Source organism: Aptenodytes patagonicus, chromosome 8 (genome assembly GCF_965638725.1).
Source record: "Aptenodytes patagonicus chromosome 8, bAptPat1.pri.cur, whole genome shotgun sequence".
Taxonomy (NCBI): Eukaryota; Metazoa; Chordata; class Aves; order Sphenisciformes; family Spheniscidae; genus Aptenodytes; species Aptenodytes patagonicus.
The window spans coordinates 16,483,241-16,503,219 of NC_134956.1; the positions used below are offsets into that span (position 1 = coordinate 16,483,241).

The following is a 19,979-nucleotide window of genomic DNA, read 5'->3' on the forward strand; positions in this document are numbered from 1 at the left end:
TTATAAAAGGCTTTAGGTAGCCATTTTATTGTAAGAATTTCTTACTCCAGATTTATTTCTTTTCATTAATGAGTGACTTTGTTTTAGTACCAAAGGCAACTGAACATCCAGTAAATTTTACAACACGTTTGCTTATTTAAAAAAAAACCAAAACCAACAAACAAAAAAACCCAAACAACTGTAAATTAAAAGGTGACTTTGTATCTTACTCATCTGGAAAATGTGTGCTTGTCATATCTGCTTGACATTACAAGAATGAAGATGTGGTTTGGACAGTAACAAACAATGACACTAGTCAACCTCATCAGGAGACATGAAATAAAGGAATGACAATGATTGATGGCAGCTATTCATTTACAGATATTTCTAGAAAACTCTTCGCTGGCCTGGCCGGGCAAAACGGGAGAAGTTTTCCAGCCTGCGCGGTGCTTGCCGGCAATGCACTGCGGCGGGCGGGCGACGGCGTGCCCACCGCGACCTGCCGCACACTTGGCCGCGTGCTCTGAGGGGCGGTGGGGTCCCCTCCTGCTCTCGCCGCTTAAGCAGAGCTAATGGACACGCTTGGGCTGTGACTTGTTAAAGAAATACCCAGGGGAAGCGCCTAGAAACCTCGTTTTGTTCGGCCGTGTGGAGCGAGAGGCTTTCCTAGCAAATACCGGTGTTCTGGAGGGGGGAAAAAAAACCCCCGTACTGGGACTTAAAATGCCAGGCTGTTGATTGTGAGCGAGCTGCTGGCAGTGCCGGCTGGTGACTTACCAAGTCCCCTCCTCGCCGTGCACTACAGCATTGCCACCTCTGAAAAGTGACGTGCGTGTGTGTGTGTGTCCAGGGCTCTGCAAACCTCCTCCCCGCTATGAGCTGCGCCCGCTGCAGCAGGCTGAACTCGCCTCTCAGCTGGATACCTAAGAGCTCTTTTTTTTTCTTCATATTATTCCACGCTAGAAGATAGCTTTAAATTTAATCGGCTGTTTATTCCTGTGTTTTATGGCTTTTCCCCTGCTGCAAACAAATTCTCTTCTGCTCGAGTCACAATTTTAATAAACGATTATGAACGTTCCTGTAAATCACCAGACACACTAGGCACTGGATTGAACTCTAAGTTACCTAATGTTTGGTAGTTAAATGAATAAGAATTTGTAGGATGCACTTACATAATTCCTTGTGTGGCAAGTTAAAAACACACTTTTAGAACAGCTATTTATAATATAAAACATTGTTTCACAGCATTTTTATAACTATTTAAAAATATTTTGAATTGGATGACTGCAGAAACCTGTGAATTTGTATTTCATAAGTTAGAGTCCCATGCTTCTTAAAGCACGTAGAAGTGATTTACAGGCTAGTTTTAAATTCATGCAAGTTATGTGAGAACTGAATTAACATTTTAATTCTGCATTCCTGCAATGAAGCATCTGCAAGTTGACAATACAGAAGACACAGCAGCGTTCTCATGATATCTCTAACTATCTAAAAAAAATAAAGCAATTAAAGCACAAAACTAATAATCTAATAGGATAGCAATGCATTGTAGTGCAAATACACGTAATGTTGCCAGACCCAAGTTCATTCATTCATTCACTCTTTCTTTCTTTCTTTCAAAGTGGCAAAAATCTGTATTTCCATCAAATTAAACTTTTTTTTGCGGTAAAGTCTGATAAGAATCCTCTTTGGAAATCCAAACGTTTAGAAAACAAAAAAAAGAAAGAAAAAAGAAAGTGTCTGCTGAGAAGGAATTCTGCCTGCTACTCAGGGGTATATTTATACATACACGCACATACTCACACACAGAAAAAAAAGAAGAAAAAAGAAACAAAAGGAGGAAGAAGAAAAAAAGGAGTCTTGTTTGATGGCCAGGAGGGATGACACCGCCTGTTCCTTCTCATAATTGCATTCAGGTACTCTGGATACATATTTGCCAGCTCTCATGACCCACTGATGCTATTCCCTCCTAAGGAAAGCAGGCACTCACCAGGTATTATAGAAGCAGCTTTTAACACCAATAAAGGATTTGTACCGGGTGTATTTAAGACTGAACAAAGACTAAGGAGAAGCTCTTTTACAGAACAAGTTTGTGCTTTTACCTTTTTCAAAGTAGGTATTCCAGTAGGAAAAGGTAAGATAATAATTCCCCTGGCTTATTCTTTGGCAAGCATTGCTTTGATTGGTGATTGAGACCCATGCTAAAACATTAATTTACGATAATTTGGGGGAACAGCAGCACCCCTCCGTGACTAATGTATTTAAGTCAGAGTGGATCAGCATCTCCAAACCCGGGGTGACCCAGAGAGCTGCCACTTGCTGCCGAAACCATCCCCTACTGAGTTTACAGCAGAGGGAACTACCAAACCTGGATGAGTCAGGCTTGTTTTCACAAGGCACGTGCAGAGGGGTTTTTGGGGGGCTCCTGTGGAGTCCTGCACCTTGTCTAGGTCTCTCGGGGTCTCCTGCCCTACCTTTCTACGCTTTGAGGTGTCCACGGTTAGCCCCGCACGCTGGTGCGCTGCACCAAGCTAATCATCGGCACGGAGAGAAAGGATATTGTCAGAGTGCAAAATGATCTGTTTTCAGGCAGGAAGCAGTCAACTAGATGTAAATTCCATGAAACAAAAGAAGGTATTATTTACAGTTTTATTGTGATGTTAATTAATATTTACGTCTTGGAATGAAAAATAGAAATGTTAATGATTGGCTTTACTAAAAGGATCACTTGATGCCAATGTGAAAGCCAGGGAGAGAAGGCAATTATGCAAACATCACATGCATCCTAATTTCAGTATGGAAACTTACATTTCAAACCTCAATTCAGGAAAATAACATGGAAGGTTTGTACTACAAAATCTAAACATGAGAAAGATTTAAGAGAAAAAAAAGCACATTGCATATGTCAGATAATCTAGTCTGATTATCTGAGCTGTGCTAGCTACAGGGAAGCACTTACCCTTGAGTCCAGCTAGAAGTTAGCAGGGTAAGAAGGAACAAACCAGAATAACATAAAGACTAGCAACAAGGCTCAGGAAAGCAGACAGGAGCCCTAACCTAGCAGCTAAATATTTGGGTTCAAGCAAAGAATGAAAAAGAAACTTAAAGAAAATCAAACCAACCAAAAAAAACCCACTTACAGCTGAGAATTTCTTAAGCAGCTCAATAAACCTTGCTACTTATTACGGGGGAACAAATAATTACAAATTCTCAAAACAACCAACTCTTTGTATATGGTGTGATTAACAGTCATTAAATATAAACAGACATTAAAAAATGAAATATAACCACAAGTGATACGTAAAACAAGTACGGACCAATCTTTCATGTTAAAAAGAAAAGGGTTTCAGAAAAAAAAAAGAACGTTGAGCATGTTTGGGAATTTTGTTTGATGCATCACTAACACAGAACGAACAAAGATCGGTGCTTTCAGACAAGTGACCACTTTTATGAAGCTTAAATATTGCCAAAAGGTGTAATATGTCTTGGTAGCATTATTGACTACAATACTGTGCATGATTTCAACAGTAAACAAGAACAGTTTTGGGTTTTTTCTTTCATAACGCGAACACTGGAGAAAAGCACAGCTTTGCGTGAATGGAGTTTTTCTTTTAAATTGTAGCAAAACAAAAAAAGCAAAACTTTTCACTCTAACAGGTATTGTTCACCCACATAAAAGGAATTGTGGAGTCATACAAAAATTAATGAATAGCAGGATCTATTTTTTTTTCAGTACTTAAATTGCAAATAAAATAAACTCCACCCTGGTTCGGAGCTGTCTGCTTACTTCCAAGTCAAGCGCTGCTATCGAACTGCGGATGAGAATTTGAGTGCTGCTGAAGTTTGTGGTTACTAAGTCAAAAGAGGTGGGAACCAAATGAATTCACTATTTCTCCCAAGTTTCCCCAACAGCAAAATATGTTCTTCTCAAGTTTCTGTTTAACAGACAGCTCCATCACAGGAGCGGAGGGCTGGATTTTCTCTGCATGTGCATGCATGCGCGTGTGCCATCTCGGACTGCTACAACATGAAAGCTATAACAACAGTTACTCATCAAATGGCTTAACATTTACTTCTTTGCACATCCTCACCATAGACTCTAATAAGCACAAAAAATATGACAGGTATAAAGATAAATGCACAAGAATAAAATGTCTCGCAAAAGTCCTTACCTTTCTGCAGGCAAAAAAAAAAAAAAAAAACAAACCAAAAAACCCAAGCCAAAAAAACCCAATAACAAACCAAGACCCTTTTAAAAATGCAATACTTGATATGTTTGAATTTCAAGACTGAAGGAGCTGAGAGACATATTTGTGCATTTAAGACTCCTGATAAGCCATCATGTGTGGCATGCATGACTCGCTTCCGCTTCTGATTATTTAACTGCTGCGCCCAATGACTTTGCCATGAGCATTGCCATGTACAAATGTTGAAATATGAAATGAGCAGGCCTTGCTGTTGAGATGAAGGTGTACTATGGCGTGCTGCCCTCCTCCTCCTGTAGGATGAAGGTCCTGTGCACAAAAAGCTTTCAGAGGGATCTAGATCCAAGGGAGGAGGAGGAAGGAAGACCGAGGACAAAACACACTAGCCCAGGCTAGATGCTGAAGTAGCAAGTCATCATCAGACTGAGGAGCTGACTGGTTTCCCACTTCCATGCTTTGGCACAACACAACCAAAAGGGTTTCCCAGTGCCTGCAGCAAAAAGGGGAGCCTGAAGCCTCCCAGCTTATGGGGAAAACACATTGTGGATGGAAAGAGGGTGGTGGCATAAAAAAAGCTGAATGATCTGGATTTGGAGTTGGTATCGGCATGAGAACAAGTGAGAGAAACTGAGGTCAGATCCTGACCCCCTCAGATGCCCTGGAGGGACCAGGGGGTGAAATCTCAGCTGTTTTCACCAGAAGCGAGGATGAGGGATCCCTGCCTCCTGGCAGGCAAGTGAGATGGAAAAAGCAAGGTCAAACCTGTGGCATTTCTATAGTTTTGAGCACAGGCAGGCTGATACAGGTCTGCAGGACCACGAGCAGCACAAGTCTCCGGTGGACGTGCTGGGCTGTGGTTAGATGCAGGGAGTACTCCTGGGCTCAGTCACCGACTTCACTGCTCCCTGGCAAGGACTAGGACAAACCAGCTGCCCCTTCTCCATCCCAGTAACCTAAGCAGGGGGGTTCAGCTCTCTCCACACACACAGTGCTAGGCTGTGCATGGGGACAACATACCTGAAGGTCCACGGCCCCAGGCATCCCCTTTCCCTTCCCAAACTCCTGGCAGACTTTGCTACAGCTGCTGCCAGGCAATTACGATGTGTCTGGGAAAGGGACCCTTCACCTGACCCCACATATTGGTCTGGCAAAGTGAAAACTCCATAAACATCAGGAATTTACGCAGCAGAAAAATTTTCCAGGCCTGATGTCTGCAGGGATGGGAGAAGCCTGGAGGGGAAGTTGATTCCCCAGTTTGATATTCTCTCGCTGCCCTCACCCTAATCCGCAGGGATCACGCTGGGACAAACAGGAGTGCATCCTCTTTGCACCAACCACGCAGCTAAGAGCATCCTTGAGCATCGCTTGTTAGGAGAGGGAGCCACAAGCAGCATCCCTCTGCTGTTCTCCCTTGCTACACTTCGAAGGCTTTTAGCATGTAAAAAAGCAGCCATAGAAGGACCTGTGCCTGCTACATCCAAGAACCTGGGCAGAGGGACATACAATCCCTGGGAGTGCTCTCAGGTCAGCACAGCTCAGCCAGGTCTAGAGGCTAACCACAGCCGGTAAACTGCCCTCTTGCAAGAGCCCAATTCCCATCTCCCATTTTGGCTTTCTGAGAGGCGTCCTTCTTTCCCGACCCCAATCCTTTACACCTTGCACCCCCAAAGCCAGTGACCTGACTGGGATGAAGAGGATGAGGGTCACTGAAATGAAAATACTGACTATGGGTTTACCACGCTGCATCATGCTACGTCCCCACTGACAGCAGCAGCAATGCAAGGCAGAAGGGAGTCCAAAATATGCAGGCATATGGAGGATTAAAAAAAAAAAACACCAAAAAAAGAAAAAAGCAGCAAGCAGAGGTTTTCTGCTGTAACACTGATGGTACAGATGTACGTCTTGCATTGTTATTTTCTATAAATACTGAAATGAAGAAGTTAAACCAATATAAAAGGGGATCAAATTATATTGATAAGCAAGGGGCAGATTTTCTGAGTTCCTTACAACAAAATACTCTATAACAGCTTTACAGGGACAATTTTAAATGTTAAAATCTGATTTAATTAGGAGAATTTGCTAATATTGAACCACTTTTCCTTATTTTCCTTACGATACTAATTCTTAAATTTTGCTGAAACTAGCAAGAACTGCTGTATGTTACATAACAAAGAGGCTCCAGACGTGCGATCGACACTTTCAAGAAAAATGAGCGAGGAGGCATTTGTCTGGTTTATAATCAAATTATATTTGCAAGACAAAAGAAATTGCTCTGAATTTCAAATTAAGCAAACTGGGTATAACTGCACAGGACATGCAGCATAGCTACGACTTAAAAGATGATTGCTTTAAATTCACATCTAACTGGCCTGCAAAGCAACCTGTTAAAAATACCATATGTTTTCCTACAGTTGAATATTCAACAGGAGACCTCTTTTTGTGTGTGCATTTCATACTTGCAAGATTTGCACCTGTAGTTCTGAGCACGTGATGCATTTGATAGACAGCTAATGGCACTAATGAATCGCTCTGATCTGGGTGTGCAGTTTATTGTGTGGGGGTAAAATGCACGTCTGCAGAAAGCAAGCTGGGTCTCAGGCTCTGAGATCGCAGTCTCTCCTCCATCAAGTATTGCACTTTAAAATACTCATTGACAAGTTCCCCAAGGAATTTTGTTTCTCGGGTTTGGTTGTGTTAAACACAGGTTAACTGGGTCTGGATCCACTGTTGTAAAAAGCAGCTTAATGATAATGAAAAAAATTTCATTTTGGAGTCAGAAACATGTACGAATATTGATTTACATCAGTGCAGAAAATCTTTCCATCAAAGACTTCTGCTCTCTAGGAGAACTTATTTACTTACAAAATTGAGAGATTGGGGCGTCTAGCTGGGGTACATTTCCTCCTTTAGCATTTAGCTTTTGCACTTGGGTAGGCGGCACAGGTTTGTGAGACTGGCCGGTGGCTCGGTACATGGCTTGGACCCACAGGATACGGTCCTGCTCATCGTCACTTGCAAAAATCACCGTGTCTCCTTCCTTCACAGCGTTGAAGAATGCTCTGCCGCCCTCCAAACCTGGCAGGAGAGGAAGTGACAACGGAGTTTTGCAGACTTTGAGGCCAGCCAGGGGATGTCCCCCGGCTTCCCATCCCACCACCGCCCCGCATGTCTCCCCAGCCAGCCTCACGCTGCCCCCGGCTCCTGGCTGAGCTCAGTCCCCTCCCTTGCACCAAACTCACCTGCGAGAGAGCCTGCCAGGTCCCCCAGGTAGCACCCTGCACCGTGATTACTAAAACATACCCCAACACACTCGGATTAATTGCTTCTCTCACCTGCAGCCCCGTCTGTGCACGTCCCCTGCAGGTTGCACCGCTGGAGCCCCATTCAAAACGAGTTTTGAGGGGACGTGGTGGGAGGTTTCCCATTAGAGCGAGTGCACCAGTGCTCACACTGCACAAAAGGTGCTTGGGTGATGCGCTTATTTCTGTCTTTGCCCTGATTCAGGACCCATCTTCCCATCTCCCTAACATCGGAATTAACCTGGAATCAAGGTCTCGACAACCAACCTACTGTGTCTTTCTTCACCTCCTCTGGGGATACCATTATCCAGGGCATGGTGAGGATCACCATGCGCAGTGTGTCGCCCCACCGAAATAAAAGAAATGTGGCGCTCCTCCACTTGAAGAAGAGTCTCAGCACCATGTACACAACAGGTACCTCCAGGTACCAGGGGGCTTTCTAATTCTGCCCCCTCCACTCACTTACATCTATCAGAGAGAAAATGGGGCAGGCAAAAATGCTGGGTTGGTCCCATAAATATTTTCTACAATAAAGACAGGCACAGCTGCTACCCTTTTATTTAGGGAATATAATCTGAAGGCACAGGTTAGGATCATCACTCGATTTGAGCATTCAGTTCACAATCAAATTTCATTGGGATTTAAGCGTCTAATTCACTTAGGCTCCCCAGAGAAGATGAGTCTTTCCCTCCTCTGGTGCAACTCCTAGCTCAATTCCTTAGATCTATTTATAGTAAAGTCATGCATAGCTAATGATCAGTATAAACACAAACGTATTTATAATAATGCTGATCACAGTTCAGCTGCAAGCAGGGAGAGAGAGAGAGGACTCCCGTTTGGGAGCCGTACGCAGCGTGGTGAGCACGAGCACCTGCGGGCGCAGCAGCAAGCTGTCGGCCCCCGTACCTGGCTGCGGGTCGGTGTAGTCCACAGTGTATCCGTCGAGCTGCAGCAGCTCTTGAGGTTCAGCTTTTTTCTCCCGGTAGCTGCACATAGCAAATGTATATTGACTAACCTGAAGAAAATCACAAAGCTAAGATGGCACCGGGTGATCACGACAAGGCAATCCAAAGCGCTTACAAATGCCGTACGCTGATGGTGTGTTTACAGGGACTGGGGGTGGTGGGGTAATTTTGACGGTCATTGCCCATACGAGACAAACTAAACTTTTTACCATGGTTTTGCAAAGCTCTCTCTTAACACACCCTGCTGTGGCAGGCATCTAATTCTCCGCATCAGTACTTACAGCGGTTTAATTTCCTCCAAAAGAGGAAGCTCCACGCTTTAAAACCCTCTATCATTCATCCCCAGACAAGTGCAAGAGTGACACCCTGTCACAAACAATGTGAGCTAAATTGCTAGGTGCCAGTCATATTAAAGCAATCTTAAGATCCCACTGATCTCGGCAGTTGTTGTCATCAGTGCTGTAAATGGCAGCTCTCACTCCTCTGAGGTACCATCTGCATGACACGATACATTCAATGTCAAGCTCTTGACGGAAGCCGACTCAGCTGCAGGGGCTCTGCCAGGCTCCTGAATCGCCTTTAGGAGGCCATCAGGCCGCATCAAGACCCCGCGCGTACTCGGCGTGCTGCAATCTGGATGGTCGGCGAGAAGCTCGGCCAGGGAGGAGAGGAGAGGAGAGGAGAGGAGAGGAGAGGATTCTCCGTGCCCCAGGCTAGGAACTCACGGGGAAATTTACTGTCAAATGATTTCAAATGACTTTGTTAAGGTTGTGTCACATCCTGGACGCCTGACGTAATTTTATTAGTCTGGACATTTTGTTGACCTCTGGAGGAAACTTTGAAACTCTGGTGGGTGGCAATGGATCGTGCTCGTCATTTTTTGGAAGTCGGGAGAGATCCCGAATGATGGGCGAGCGGCTGGGCTGGGGTATTTTGCCTCCAAACTCCAGACAAATCGCTCAGCTACAAATACACATGCAGCACCTATTTTGGTGGCATCTATAGCTAATAAAATGTCATTTATTTAAGTCAGGGGACCCGTCTATTGGCGTAGCGTCTCCCAGCCGGCGCTCAGTATATTGCTGCCCTCTATGGGCTTCTGCTAGCTGCCAGCCTGCTCTCAGCAGCCCTGCCTGCACGGTGCCTTCCTCCAGGAACAGCTCCAAAAGCCACCTAAGAATAAACCCTATCATTAACACATTTGTGGGAGTAAGACTAAAAGTGATGCTTTAAGCATCTTGCATCCTCCTTAAAACTACCAGCACTGATGAAAGATTGACAAGTAACAGACCAATAGCAGGAGCACACCAGTGCATATTCTATGCTATGAACTTTGAATGCATACCATCGTACCGGCAACACAAAAATTAAAAGATTAACACGAAGAAATCTAAAAATAACCTAGTGCCCCACCGCACAATATTCAGACGACTCCTGCAGTGTTCATTCAGTTATACTTGCAGTATATTGCTGCCATCTCCTGGAGAAACTCTTGAATGTACTTTATTTATGGTAAGACCCTGGAGATTTCATCTGAGCGGCGAGGATTTGATTTCTCTGTGTTAGACAGCCTGAACTTCAGGGATTGCATGATAAATTTAATTCCTGAAACGAGTCAGTGCTAACCTATGCTGACATTGATTGAAAACATTAATACAACTAATGTTTTTTTCTTCTCCTGCATGCTCTATAGCAACAGGTAAAATACACTCAGTAGTTCAGTTTCTTCTTCTCTGACCCTGAACGTGAGGTCTGAATTTCAGGCTCTTCTTCATGTATAAATAATTTCTCTCATCTTTGGACCCAGAAAATATTCTTCATCCCTATCAATAAGGCAACTGTACCAACACAACAGTAATGTATGGAAACACACGCAGGCATTTCAGAGCTTGTCATTCTTACATTAAAAGTTATAAAAGACAGATGTAGGCAGTAGGCTCTGGTGGAGCCATCCTGGGACAGAGGCAAAGCAAACTGGTCTCTCCTGTTAGCGTTCACGTGATTTCCTTGGAAGAAGCTGCCCTACATCACTATTAGAAGAGACCTCTAAGAGAAACCTACGGGTGGGTCTACGATGTGCGATGAGCCAGGGCTCACGTGGGTTCACATCCTACTTCTTCTCTACTCAGCTCAAGTGCGAAGCTCAAGCTCAAGATCAGGCTGGAGGGAAGAGACAGCTATCGATGGCCTCTGGAAAAGGTGTCAACTGTGCCACGCAGAGTCCCTGCACGTAAACAACTCAAGCTACTAACTTCAAGAACTGGCATACCAGCCTGTCTGCCTTACCCTGCTGCCTAAAGCATTTACTGCTTGAGGTCAGAAAGAAGCTGATGCCCGGGCTACCAGTGCAATGTGGCTCCTTCCATTTACGAGCGGTGGTAAAGCAAAATCCGACAAAATGAGATTCCAGAAAGCTCGGTATGTCACGATTGTGCTTCGCTGCTGAACAACGCTGTAGGGTCAAGTGGAGATTGCAGCTTGCCTTTCATCAGTCCTCTAAAATATTGTGCTTTACAGAGCCTGCTTTCTGTAGAAGCTTAGAAGTGGCCAGACAAGTGAAACAGTTAATAGCAGAAATTAATCATACAGCCTGCTGAGTTCACGCCGAACCATAGCTGAGTATGAGAGCAAGCGAGCAGATGGGATGGGCAAGATGAATGGTTTGAGTAATTGGAAAAAACACAGATACAGAGAGGAAACTGGTGGAAGACAGAGGAGAAATCTCTGCCCAGTGAGGGGCAAACTCTCAAAGCAGCTGGGATTTCATCCAGGGACTCGATGAGGGCCAGGAAAGGAGCATCTAAGGAAGCTGAACTGAGCAAAACTAAAAAAAAGGGAATAATCCAAGGCTGCCCTGGCTGGTTCATTACAAAAAAGGGAAAAAGCTTTGAGAAATAATTTGAGACAAAAGAACAGAAGGAAAAGAAAGTGGGAAAAAAGAGAAAAAGACAAAGAAATTCAGGAAAGGGGAAGCAGACAGCGGGAGACAAATGCCAAAGTTCAGTATTCCCAGGCTGCTAAATTAGATCTGACTTTCTTGGCACTCGACCATATTCTGTCACCAGCTATATAATCCGACTGATTAATAAATACAGTAGATATGTATTAACCAGTCCTGACTTCGTCCTTGTTTTTCCACCAGAGACTCCTGCTCTAGCGAGCACCGCTTTCCCCAGGATCCTGCTCAAACCTGTTAATTGTCGTCCCTCACACTCTGGGCTCAGTCATCTGCCTCCCCCTTTCTCACTGTTGACATAACACCGCCCCACTTGGGTTAAATTCTTAAATGGACCTTTCCTAGATTAACAGCATGCATTTTGTCCCAAGGGAGAGAAACTGTGCTAAGATACTGCCAGCTGTAATACAGCTTTCCACTTTGATGGGAGACTCTTGTCCTCTGGTTGCAGCTGTACGTTGCCTCCCAAGCCCTTTCCTGACACAAATGAGCAGAGGAAATGATCTAGCTTAAAGAAACAAATGTGAAAACAACAGTTTTCACTGTTTCACTGTAACTACGGGTCATTTACCTTGACTTGAGGACCACAGTCTAGGACCACTGGTGTAGTACACTGCAATTTTGCTGAATTATTTTCAAATTCTGTTGGTTATTCAGAGTTACCGAACACTTACTTAATTTCATTTTATCCCGAGTCAGCTGAGTTTTGCTAAAACAACAGTTTTCACATCTCAGCACGTCCATTCAGCCCTAAACAATTGCACATAGCAGTTGTCCTAACTTCTTCCTACAAGCAGGAGGTGTGCGTGTGCTCTCTTTGGGCAGGGCTGCATGGTGGGAAGCCATCCCACGTGAGTGCAGACGGGACATGCAGGACCTACCATAGCCAGGTGTAACAAGCTGTGGCATCTACTTAACCAGCATTTCCCAAACATCTTGTATTTCTCATCAACACTCAAGGTTTCTCAAGAATCACCACCTATGTCCAGTTCTCAGCGAGGGTCTAACTGAAAACATGATTTAATATGATTATGGGGACCAGCTACGGGTCATTTACCTTGACTTGAGGACCACAGTCTAGGACCACTGGTGTAGTACACTGCAATTTTGCTGAATTATTTTCAAATTCTGTTGGTTATTCGGAGCTACTGAACACTTACTTAATTTCATTTTATCCCGAGTCAGCTGAGTTTTGCTAAAAGCAGGAACTGTCACTGTTAGTCTAAATTATAATGAGTTCAGGGAGTCTGTCACTGGAACAATAGATCCAGGCGTAGACACTGCAACTGGTTTTAATCTGCAGAGAGTTGATCTGGTTCCAACAACATTCTGCAAACACCATCAGACACAATCAGCTGAAAACTGCTTCAAGCTACTCAGCAGACATGTCATCCAGGTACCATGGAGTGTTACTTCCCATATGCTGCCAGAGCACAGAAATGGGGTTATGACAAGAGAAGAACAGATTCAGTCTGAAATCTCAATGTAATTAATTCACTTGCCCTTAAGAATCATTACAAGAAATTTCCTACCGCAAAGCCAGCAAACCCACCAGAACCAACAATAGTGTTGTTGCCAGTACAGCACATTAGACCTTGCAAAGAATTAATACAAGCTCTGTCAGCTATCAAAAATCCCAGCTTTTGCACGATCGAGGGTCTAATTGGCAAACTGGCTGAAATTTGTATGCTGTGCTCAGGCAGCTGATATGGCAACTTAGGAAACACTTATAACATCTGCGATGGATGTACATTTTCTTTCCTAACCAGTCACGGGGAACTTTGCCCTAAATTGCTCCATTGCTTTCGCTTACCACTGCCACTGGCATTACTGCTGCCTTTACGAAGCATTTTCCTCACTTGTGATGCTGTGGACCATTTCCATCCAAGCTCAGGGCCATATTCTGCCATCACTTTCACGCTGCATATCTCAGGATTTAAAATTAGGCAAGTAACGAGTCTCTGCCATGTAATTTACATCTAATCAGTATTCTGCTCTTCTGCTGCTCATCTCAAAGGGTGTCTACGAGAAGGGTGGGCAGCGTGCAGAGAGGACTGCAATTCATTCGAAAGAGAAAACTATCCCCTCTTAACGCATGGGTGCATGCTGGAGGAGCATATGCACCAGCTCTGCCAGCCGCGCCATGCTGTAAACCTTCCCCGAGGGGTTGAACCAAGTCCACCCAGCAATGCCTGTGCTGGAGAGGTGAGGCCCAGTTCTAGAAATGGCACAAAGGAACTGCTCTCATCCACTACACCCAAATAAATCATCTCCTCTCCTGTACAACCCTCGCAGCTACACAGACACAGAAGGTGCGAGGGATTATTCCACCCAAATTACAAGGCAGTTATTGCTCCTTTCCCCTTCTCTCCAGGGCTTACAGAAGCCAACTAGCACTGGAAATGCTCCCTGCAGAGCTCCTTTTTCTACATACGCACGCAAAGCCTCCGTTCATACCGGCGAGGCATCACTGACACAAAAGAGACAAACTGCCATCAACACCTTCCTCCTTGGTGCCGCCCATGCAGTTTGGCACCTTTGTGCCTCGTTTAGATGGTTATGAAGAGTTTGAGTATTTATTACATTGAATTTCTTAACCACTGGTACCAGAAGGCAGAGCGATACCACCCAATAGCACTGAAGGAACTGAGCCTGTGTCCATCTGAAATAGGGAAAGAGGGGCAGGAGAAGGCACAGGACCAGGAGGAGGAGGTTACTCTGCAAGGGATGGGAGAGGAGACAGAGCTGCAATAGAAGGTGCTACAGGTAAGGGACAGAGACAAGGGATCAGAAAGGCAACGTTTAGTTATTCATCTGAATTTACAGCCTTGCCCTCTTGGCAGTGTCACGGACTGACCAGATCACTTGTATCCCAAACGGACTTTATGCTTTGGACTCCATCTCTCAGCTCTGGTGCAAGCAGGAGCCTGGTGCGGACAAACAAGCTCCTGAAACAAGGGCTGCTCCGTTCTTTATGTAATGGAGCCAGCTCACCTTCCTGCCGGGGTTATTCTCTGTCTGCGGTTTAGCAGAGTTCAGAGCATCCTGGACATCAACACCTTTGCCGCCAATCCCCGTTCGTATCAGCACCCATCCTTTGCATTGCATGAAAAGCAAATGACAAACATACGGACAGCAAAGTATTTTTATTCCATCTTTATTGCCTGCTGACATGTTCAATATGCTCAAACTACATCTGAGGGACTGCATAGAGAGTGTTTCTTGTTTATATTTGATGTACGGCAGAACACTTTACATTGCACCAAATGTTGAGCAAACGGTAACATAACAGAGAAGCTGCAGTGGCAGCTGGAATTTCTGAGGTGGGCTACAGAGACTCTCTGGGGGCAAAAGTCTGCTCATCTTATTCAAATGAATCGCTTTTCTGGCCAAATTCTGCTCTTATATGCCAACTGACGAATACAGACCTAGTAACATGAGAAAACATGGAATAACTCTGAGAGCTTCAATTCCACAGCAAGCTGAAGAATATATAGCAACTGAAAACTAGAGAAGTGATTGCAACCATATAGAATGGCCAGAAGAAAGGCTCCTTGAGAGAGACATGGGAATCCATGTCCAAACCTGCAAACCCTTGCACAGAAGAGTATCAATAGATTTATTTATGGGAGAAGCTATGTTAGGAAAGATTCTCTGCTTTGGAGAATCCCTGTTCACAGGGAAAAAGGGACTGAGAACTTGGTCTAATAGGAATTAATCATCTCTCAGGGAAAAGCAATACTAGTTGCTCTACAGGTGATCACAAACTGCCACAGCACTTTTAACTTCATTTCAGAACATAATAAAGGAAACATACAGAGAAAAGCAATCCCTCAATCCCTGCCCAAGAACAGGGTCACTGCATAATGTTCCCAAGAGGCCTTTCCTTCATTATGGCCTCTGCCGCTTCTTACCCAGGAGACAGTTTGGGATTTACCTCCAGTGGTCTAGATCTGCAAGATGCTGGGTTCCCCTGCGAGCTGCCAAGCACCCTACCTCACCAGGGACCTGGCCAGCCCCTGCACGGAGGGTGCATTTGCAAACCAGATGCCTCTAGGAATGGATCACACAGATCCTAAACCCATCACTTACCTAAATCTAAACATACTGCTTGGGCAGATAGAAGCATCTCCTGTGGCTGCTCTACACTAATTCCCCCACTTCTGTGGCCATTTTGACCCCATTTGGAGTACAAAACAAGCACTTAAACTGTCACTGCTGATCATACTTGGTTACTGGACTAGGTATTCAACTGGTCTCTCCAAATAGGCTCCTACTTACATGGCTCACGCACATCATAAATCCCTTTTACCTCCCCAGGATGGATTTTCTTATCTGTCACATAGTTTGGCGCTATGGAGGCCGGCAGTGATGGACAAACGGGGAATGCAATTAAGCTTCCTACCGAGACAGTTGAACTTCGAGTAATAATTAACTCAAAACAAACTAACCAGTTAACATCCAGTGATTTAGGACCAGAGAAGCCAGCTGTGTAAGGTGGAAAATGGACTGCGTGGAATCCTCCCCTTATCAGCACAAGAAAGCCAGCACACGAGCATGCTCCATCCCAAACGCGGAGCCTGGTGCACCTGGTTTACACCATCTCAGTTCTTACACACGGGTGAAATCCCGGCCCCTCTGCGGCAGACCTGCCATCTGCTTCATCGGCAGTAGGATTTCACCCTCTGACTTGATCACTTTGGATCTGTGCTGGCACAAGATCTCAGCTGGATGTCATGTTATTCCATCAGAGCATCTCTGTGTTGCTTTCATCACAGGACCTTGCACAAAGCTTTTATTTCTCGTGCTTGGAGACAACATACCCTGGGGAACCCAGAGAGGAGGGAGGGAGAGATGGACCCAAGAGGGCTCTGTGGCTTTATCAGGTTGGTGTGAAGATGGAGCTGCTCAAACTGGGGCCTCACACTTCTGTGGCCAATGCAGTGGTTTCAGCTGCCCTTGGGAAGGTGAGGGAAGATCTAACACACCCAGTACTGACCAGATCCTTTTAGGTCACAGAGGACATCTTCTGCCTGTTTCCTTGAAATTCTTAACCCTGGTCAAATACACAGGTCTACTGAAACTGAGAGGGCAGAAAGTGAAAAAAAGAAAAAAGGCAAAAGGAACAAAGACATCGCAAAATCATCGATGAGAGCCGCAGACAATGAGAGGCAGTAATGAACGTGAAGGCAAAATAAATATCAAGAACAAAATACTGACTCTGATGTAGCCAGCGATGAAACTTCTGTAGATTTCAATGGACTTCAAATTTTACCTGGAGGCTCAAAAGGGAGCATTTGCACCCAAGCACCTCCAGCCAAGACAGACTGAGCTTCCTCCTCATCTCATTAATTCCTCACTAAAATTGGTTCTCCATTTCACCAAGCATTTATTTGCATCAGGAAACTCATGGCTAGAGGTCTGCAACTGGGATATCCTTGAAAAGTTGTACACATTTAGAAAAAAATCCATCACTTAACAAACACCCTAGGCAGAAGCACAGCGCTGCATCAATTATACAACACCGAAAATGGTCAGAACAAAGACTTAAATATCTCATGTTGTGATTTAAGATCACTTCTAGTTAAATCTGTTACCTGGACCAGGACAAAGAATCGTTTCTTCCATCTCTTCCAAACATTTTTACCAATGGCCCATAAATATCTAGGAGAAAAGAACAGGTGAATTCAGTACACAAGTGACTATACGTTGTTCTCTTGCTTTTCAGAATGTTTTCTTCACACCTAAAAACTGAAGTTAATACACAAGCAGGAATAATTACAAGACTTTTAAGCTCAGCAGCATTCATGAATGTGTTTATTTCTAGCCTGAACAAATAACCTGTAAAGAAAGTGACACATAAGTGTCACTCTAGCCCAGAGTCTTAATGTTACACAGTATTAATTCTCTCTTCCTCTTTGTCTTTCACAACTTGCTCAGAATTTAGAAGCCCTTTAATGCCTGTGAATCACTACAACATGGTAGGATTGGTGAAGAATACATTTGCAACAGAAGAATTGAGGGAGAGAAATCCCAAATGTTGCTTTAAGCCTTCACAAAACCATTTGGCTGAGGGGAGCTGTCAAACAGAGGGTTACTTACTACATCAAAACCAGTACCCGGGATCCCAGTATCCACTGGACTGACTAAACCAGGACACTTCGCTGAACAGCTTAAGGTGAATTCCTAGAAATCGCTTGGCTATAGATATTCAAGCAAACCGAATTAATTTCTAAGGAAGAGTGTATTTACTGTTTTCTACAAAGGAACAATTAACTTTTAAAATTAACGTCAAAATTAGCATTTAATCTCTGCAAAAACAGTAGCAGCACCAGACTAATAATAAATACAAGGACATTATTCAGCATTATTACATTTTATGTATCATTATAATTACTTTAGCTCTGGTTCAATACATAGAAAAACAATTCCTTTTTGGTTATGCTAGTGGTTCCTTATGCCAGAAGAGATCCAACATACTCTTGGTGGACGTTTAAGCCACAAAAGTCCAAGTCACGCTGATGTGGGCATCGAGTCCCTGGCTAGTTCAAGAACAGGGAAATAATTGTCCTTTTTGCTATTGCCGCTCACATCAACAGAAAGACAATCGCAGTTCTGATAGCAAGCTAGTATTATAAACCACATAGTTTCAAGCAGCATCTTGTAAATCGAATGTTAGTTGAAAGCCTGAGAAAATCCAGGACTGCTGAGCCCTGTTGTTACCAGCTGCGGTCAAGGAAACAAGTATGACAGGTGAACTGTCCTATCTTGGGTTTGGTGCCTGTGATCGTGGTGGAAAAATTAAACTTCATATGTGGCTATTGGCTCTGATCTCATTAGCAGAGAAGACAGGAGGAGGAGGAGAAGGAATTAAAAAAAAGATGAGTGATCCAAACCATCTAATAATGGATTGAATCTAACAAAACACTATGAAAATAAAAATGAAACGAAGTCATTTTTATAGCACCAAAAACATACTGGAGAAAGAGTTAATCAAAACACTGACTTTCCTGGATAGTTTCTATTTTTTTTAATCACGTCCTCAGCTCTGAAGAGCAAACAGAGGAAAGCCTTGCCAATGGCGCTAGCTAGATCTTCCCAAGGACGATCTAACTTGTCATTGCACGGCACGAAGGTGGAAGCCAGGGGTGGCAGCCAGGGATCCCCCTGGCCCCAGATCCTCTGACACTCACGTCTGGAGGGGAGAGGTTTCCCTTTTAACCTTCCAGATCATCAGTCCTACTCCAGGCAGCTTCTATTTAATTGTACTGTGTATCTCTGTATAAATAATGACAATCACACTGGAGTTTATTTCAAGCGGGAGGTGCATGTGCTTTTGTGCAGAATAACTTAGGAAATTATACTATTCTCAGTAAGAGAGTCAGGCAGTTCACCTATTATTTCCTTACAGGAAAAAAAATAACCTAGCGATTTGCTGAGGAATACTGTTTAAAATTTAAACTGTTTGGCTGATAGGCATTAAAAAGAGTATGCTAAGAATATGGAAAGTGCATTATAAACGACTGAACTAATGCCATTTTTATATTTATCTTTCTTTTGACCTCCTGTGAACTTGAGAAAAAGAGTTTCTCTTCCAGAATCTTAAAAAAGAGAAATTTTCTAAGGCACATTCAAAACAAATTGAGTTCAGATTGAGACAAGCATTTACCCAGAGTGCTTCATGTTTTGAGGCTTATCCATTCGCACGGCAAGCTTGATCTTCAGGTCTTGATCCGGGCAGTTTTTGGAAACAGTCATTTTGTGCCACTCTGATTGCTTTGGGCTATTGGGAGTCGGGTGGAGGACAACCTGTAAGCGTCAAAATCAACAATGTTAAAGGGAAAAATTATTCACAAAATGGGTTTTAATGGGGAACAAAAGCACATCATATGAGCTACTTTTCTCCTGAAAGTTAGTCTGGAAATTTCTATTCACATCAGTGAGGATGGCTTTTTATTGCTTTTTTAAAGTACAGCTTATTATTTTGGGATTAGTTTATATATTCTTTGGCTCCTCTATCTACTGTGCCATTGTTAATGGGGTTGTGCAGAACATTACTGCATTATCAGTTCCCATTGTTTAAGGAAAGACCGCGGTAAACGAGCTTGCAACTGTCCAAGTAAATCAGTCTAGTTGTGATGGTGGACTGCTGAGATTAGCAAACCAGCAACAAGTTTTTGCTGAGGTTGCCCACTGCAGTCCCGCACTTTCAGCCTCATACAACTCAGTCAACCTCCAGCCTTCCTGTCATTTCCCATGTGAGGTGAGCTGTTTTGAGGGCTCAGAAAGCTCTACCTAAAGTGGTTCATCTATTGCTACTATCAGGTTGTGGGAAGCTGGTTTGATTTTTTGCTTACTGTTAAGACTGGATGCAGGAGGCAACGTTTTAGATAGGCTGGCGTCTCTGACTGCACTACGACAGCAGATAAAATCTGCATCCCATGTCATGACACCAGTGGCTGCAGGACTCTCTGCTTCCATTTCATGCAGCGAGGAAATGATGGGATGGTCTCCAGCTGCTGTAAATCATTGCAACACCAAAGATTGCAGTGGAGCTGCGCAGATGAACACCAAT

The 19,979-nt window shown here is 44.0% G+C and overlaps 1 protein-coding gene across 8 annotated transcripts in view; it reads right to left on the reverse strand.

Annotated features, from left to right (window-relative positions):
- CADPS (calcium dependent secretion activator) overlaps positions 1 to 19,979 on the reverse strand; it is a 229,456-nt gene that overhangs the window by 93,924 nt on the left and 115,553 nt on the right. For all 8 annotated transcript variants that reach the window (XM_076346560.1, XM_076346556.1, XM_076346559.1 and 5 more), the window contains exons 8-11: positions 19,074 to 19,213; positions 17,002 to 17,068; positions 8,390 to 8,498; positions 7,047 to 7,259 (exon numbers count right to left, since the gene is read on the reverse strand). In XM_076346560.1, coding sequence (XP_076202675.1) covers positions 7,047 to 7,259; positions 8,390 to 8,498; positions 17,002 to 17,068; positions 19,074 to 19,213 — 529 coding nt within the window. The remainder of the gene's footprint in view (positions 1 to 7,046; positions 7,260 to 8,389; positions 8,499 to 17,001; positions 17,069 to 19,073; positions 19,214 to 19,979) is intronic.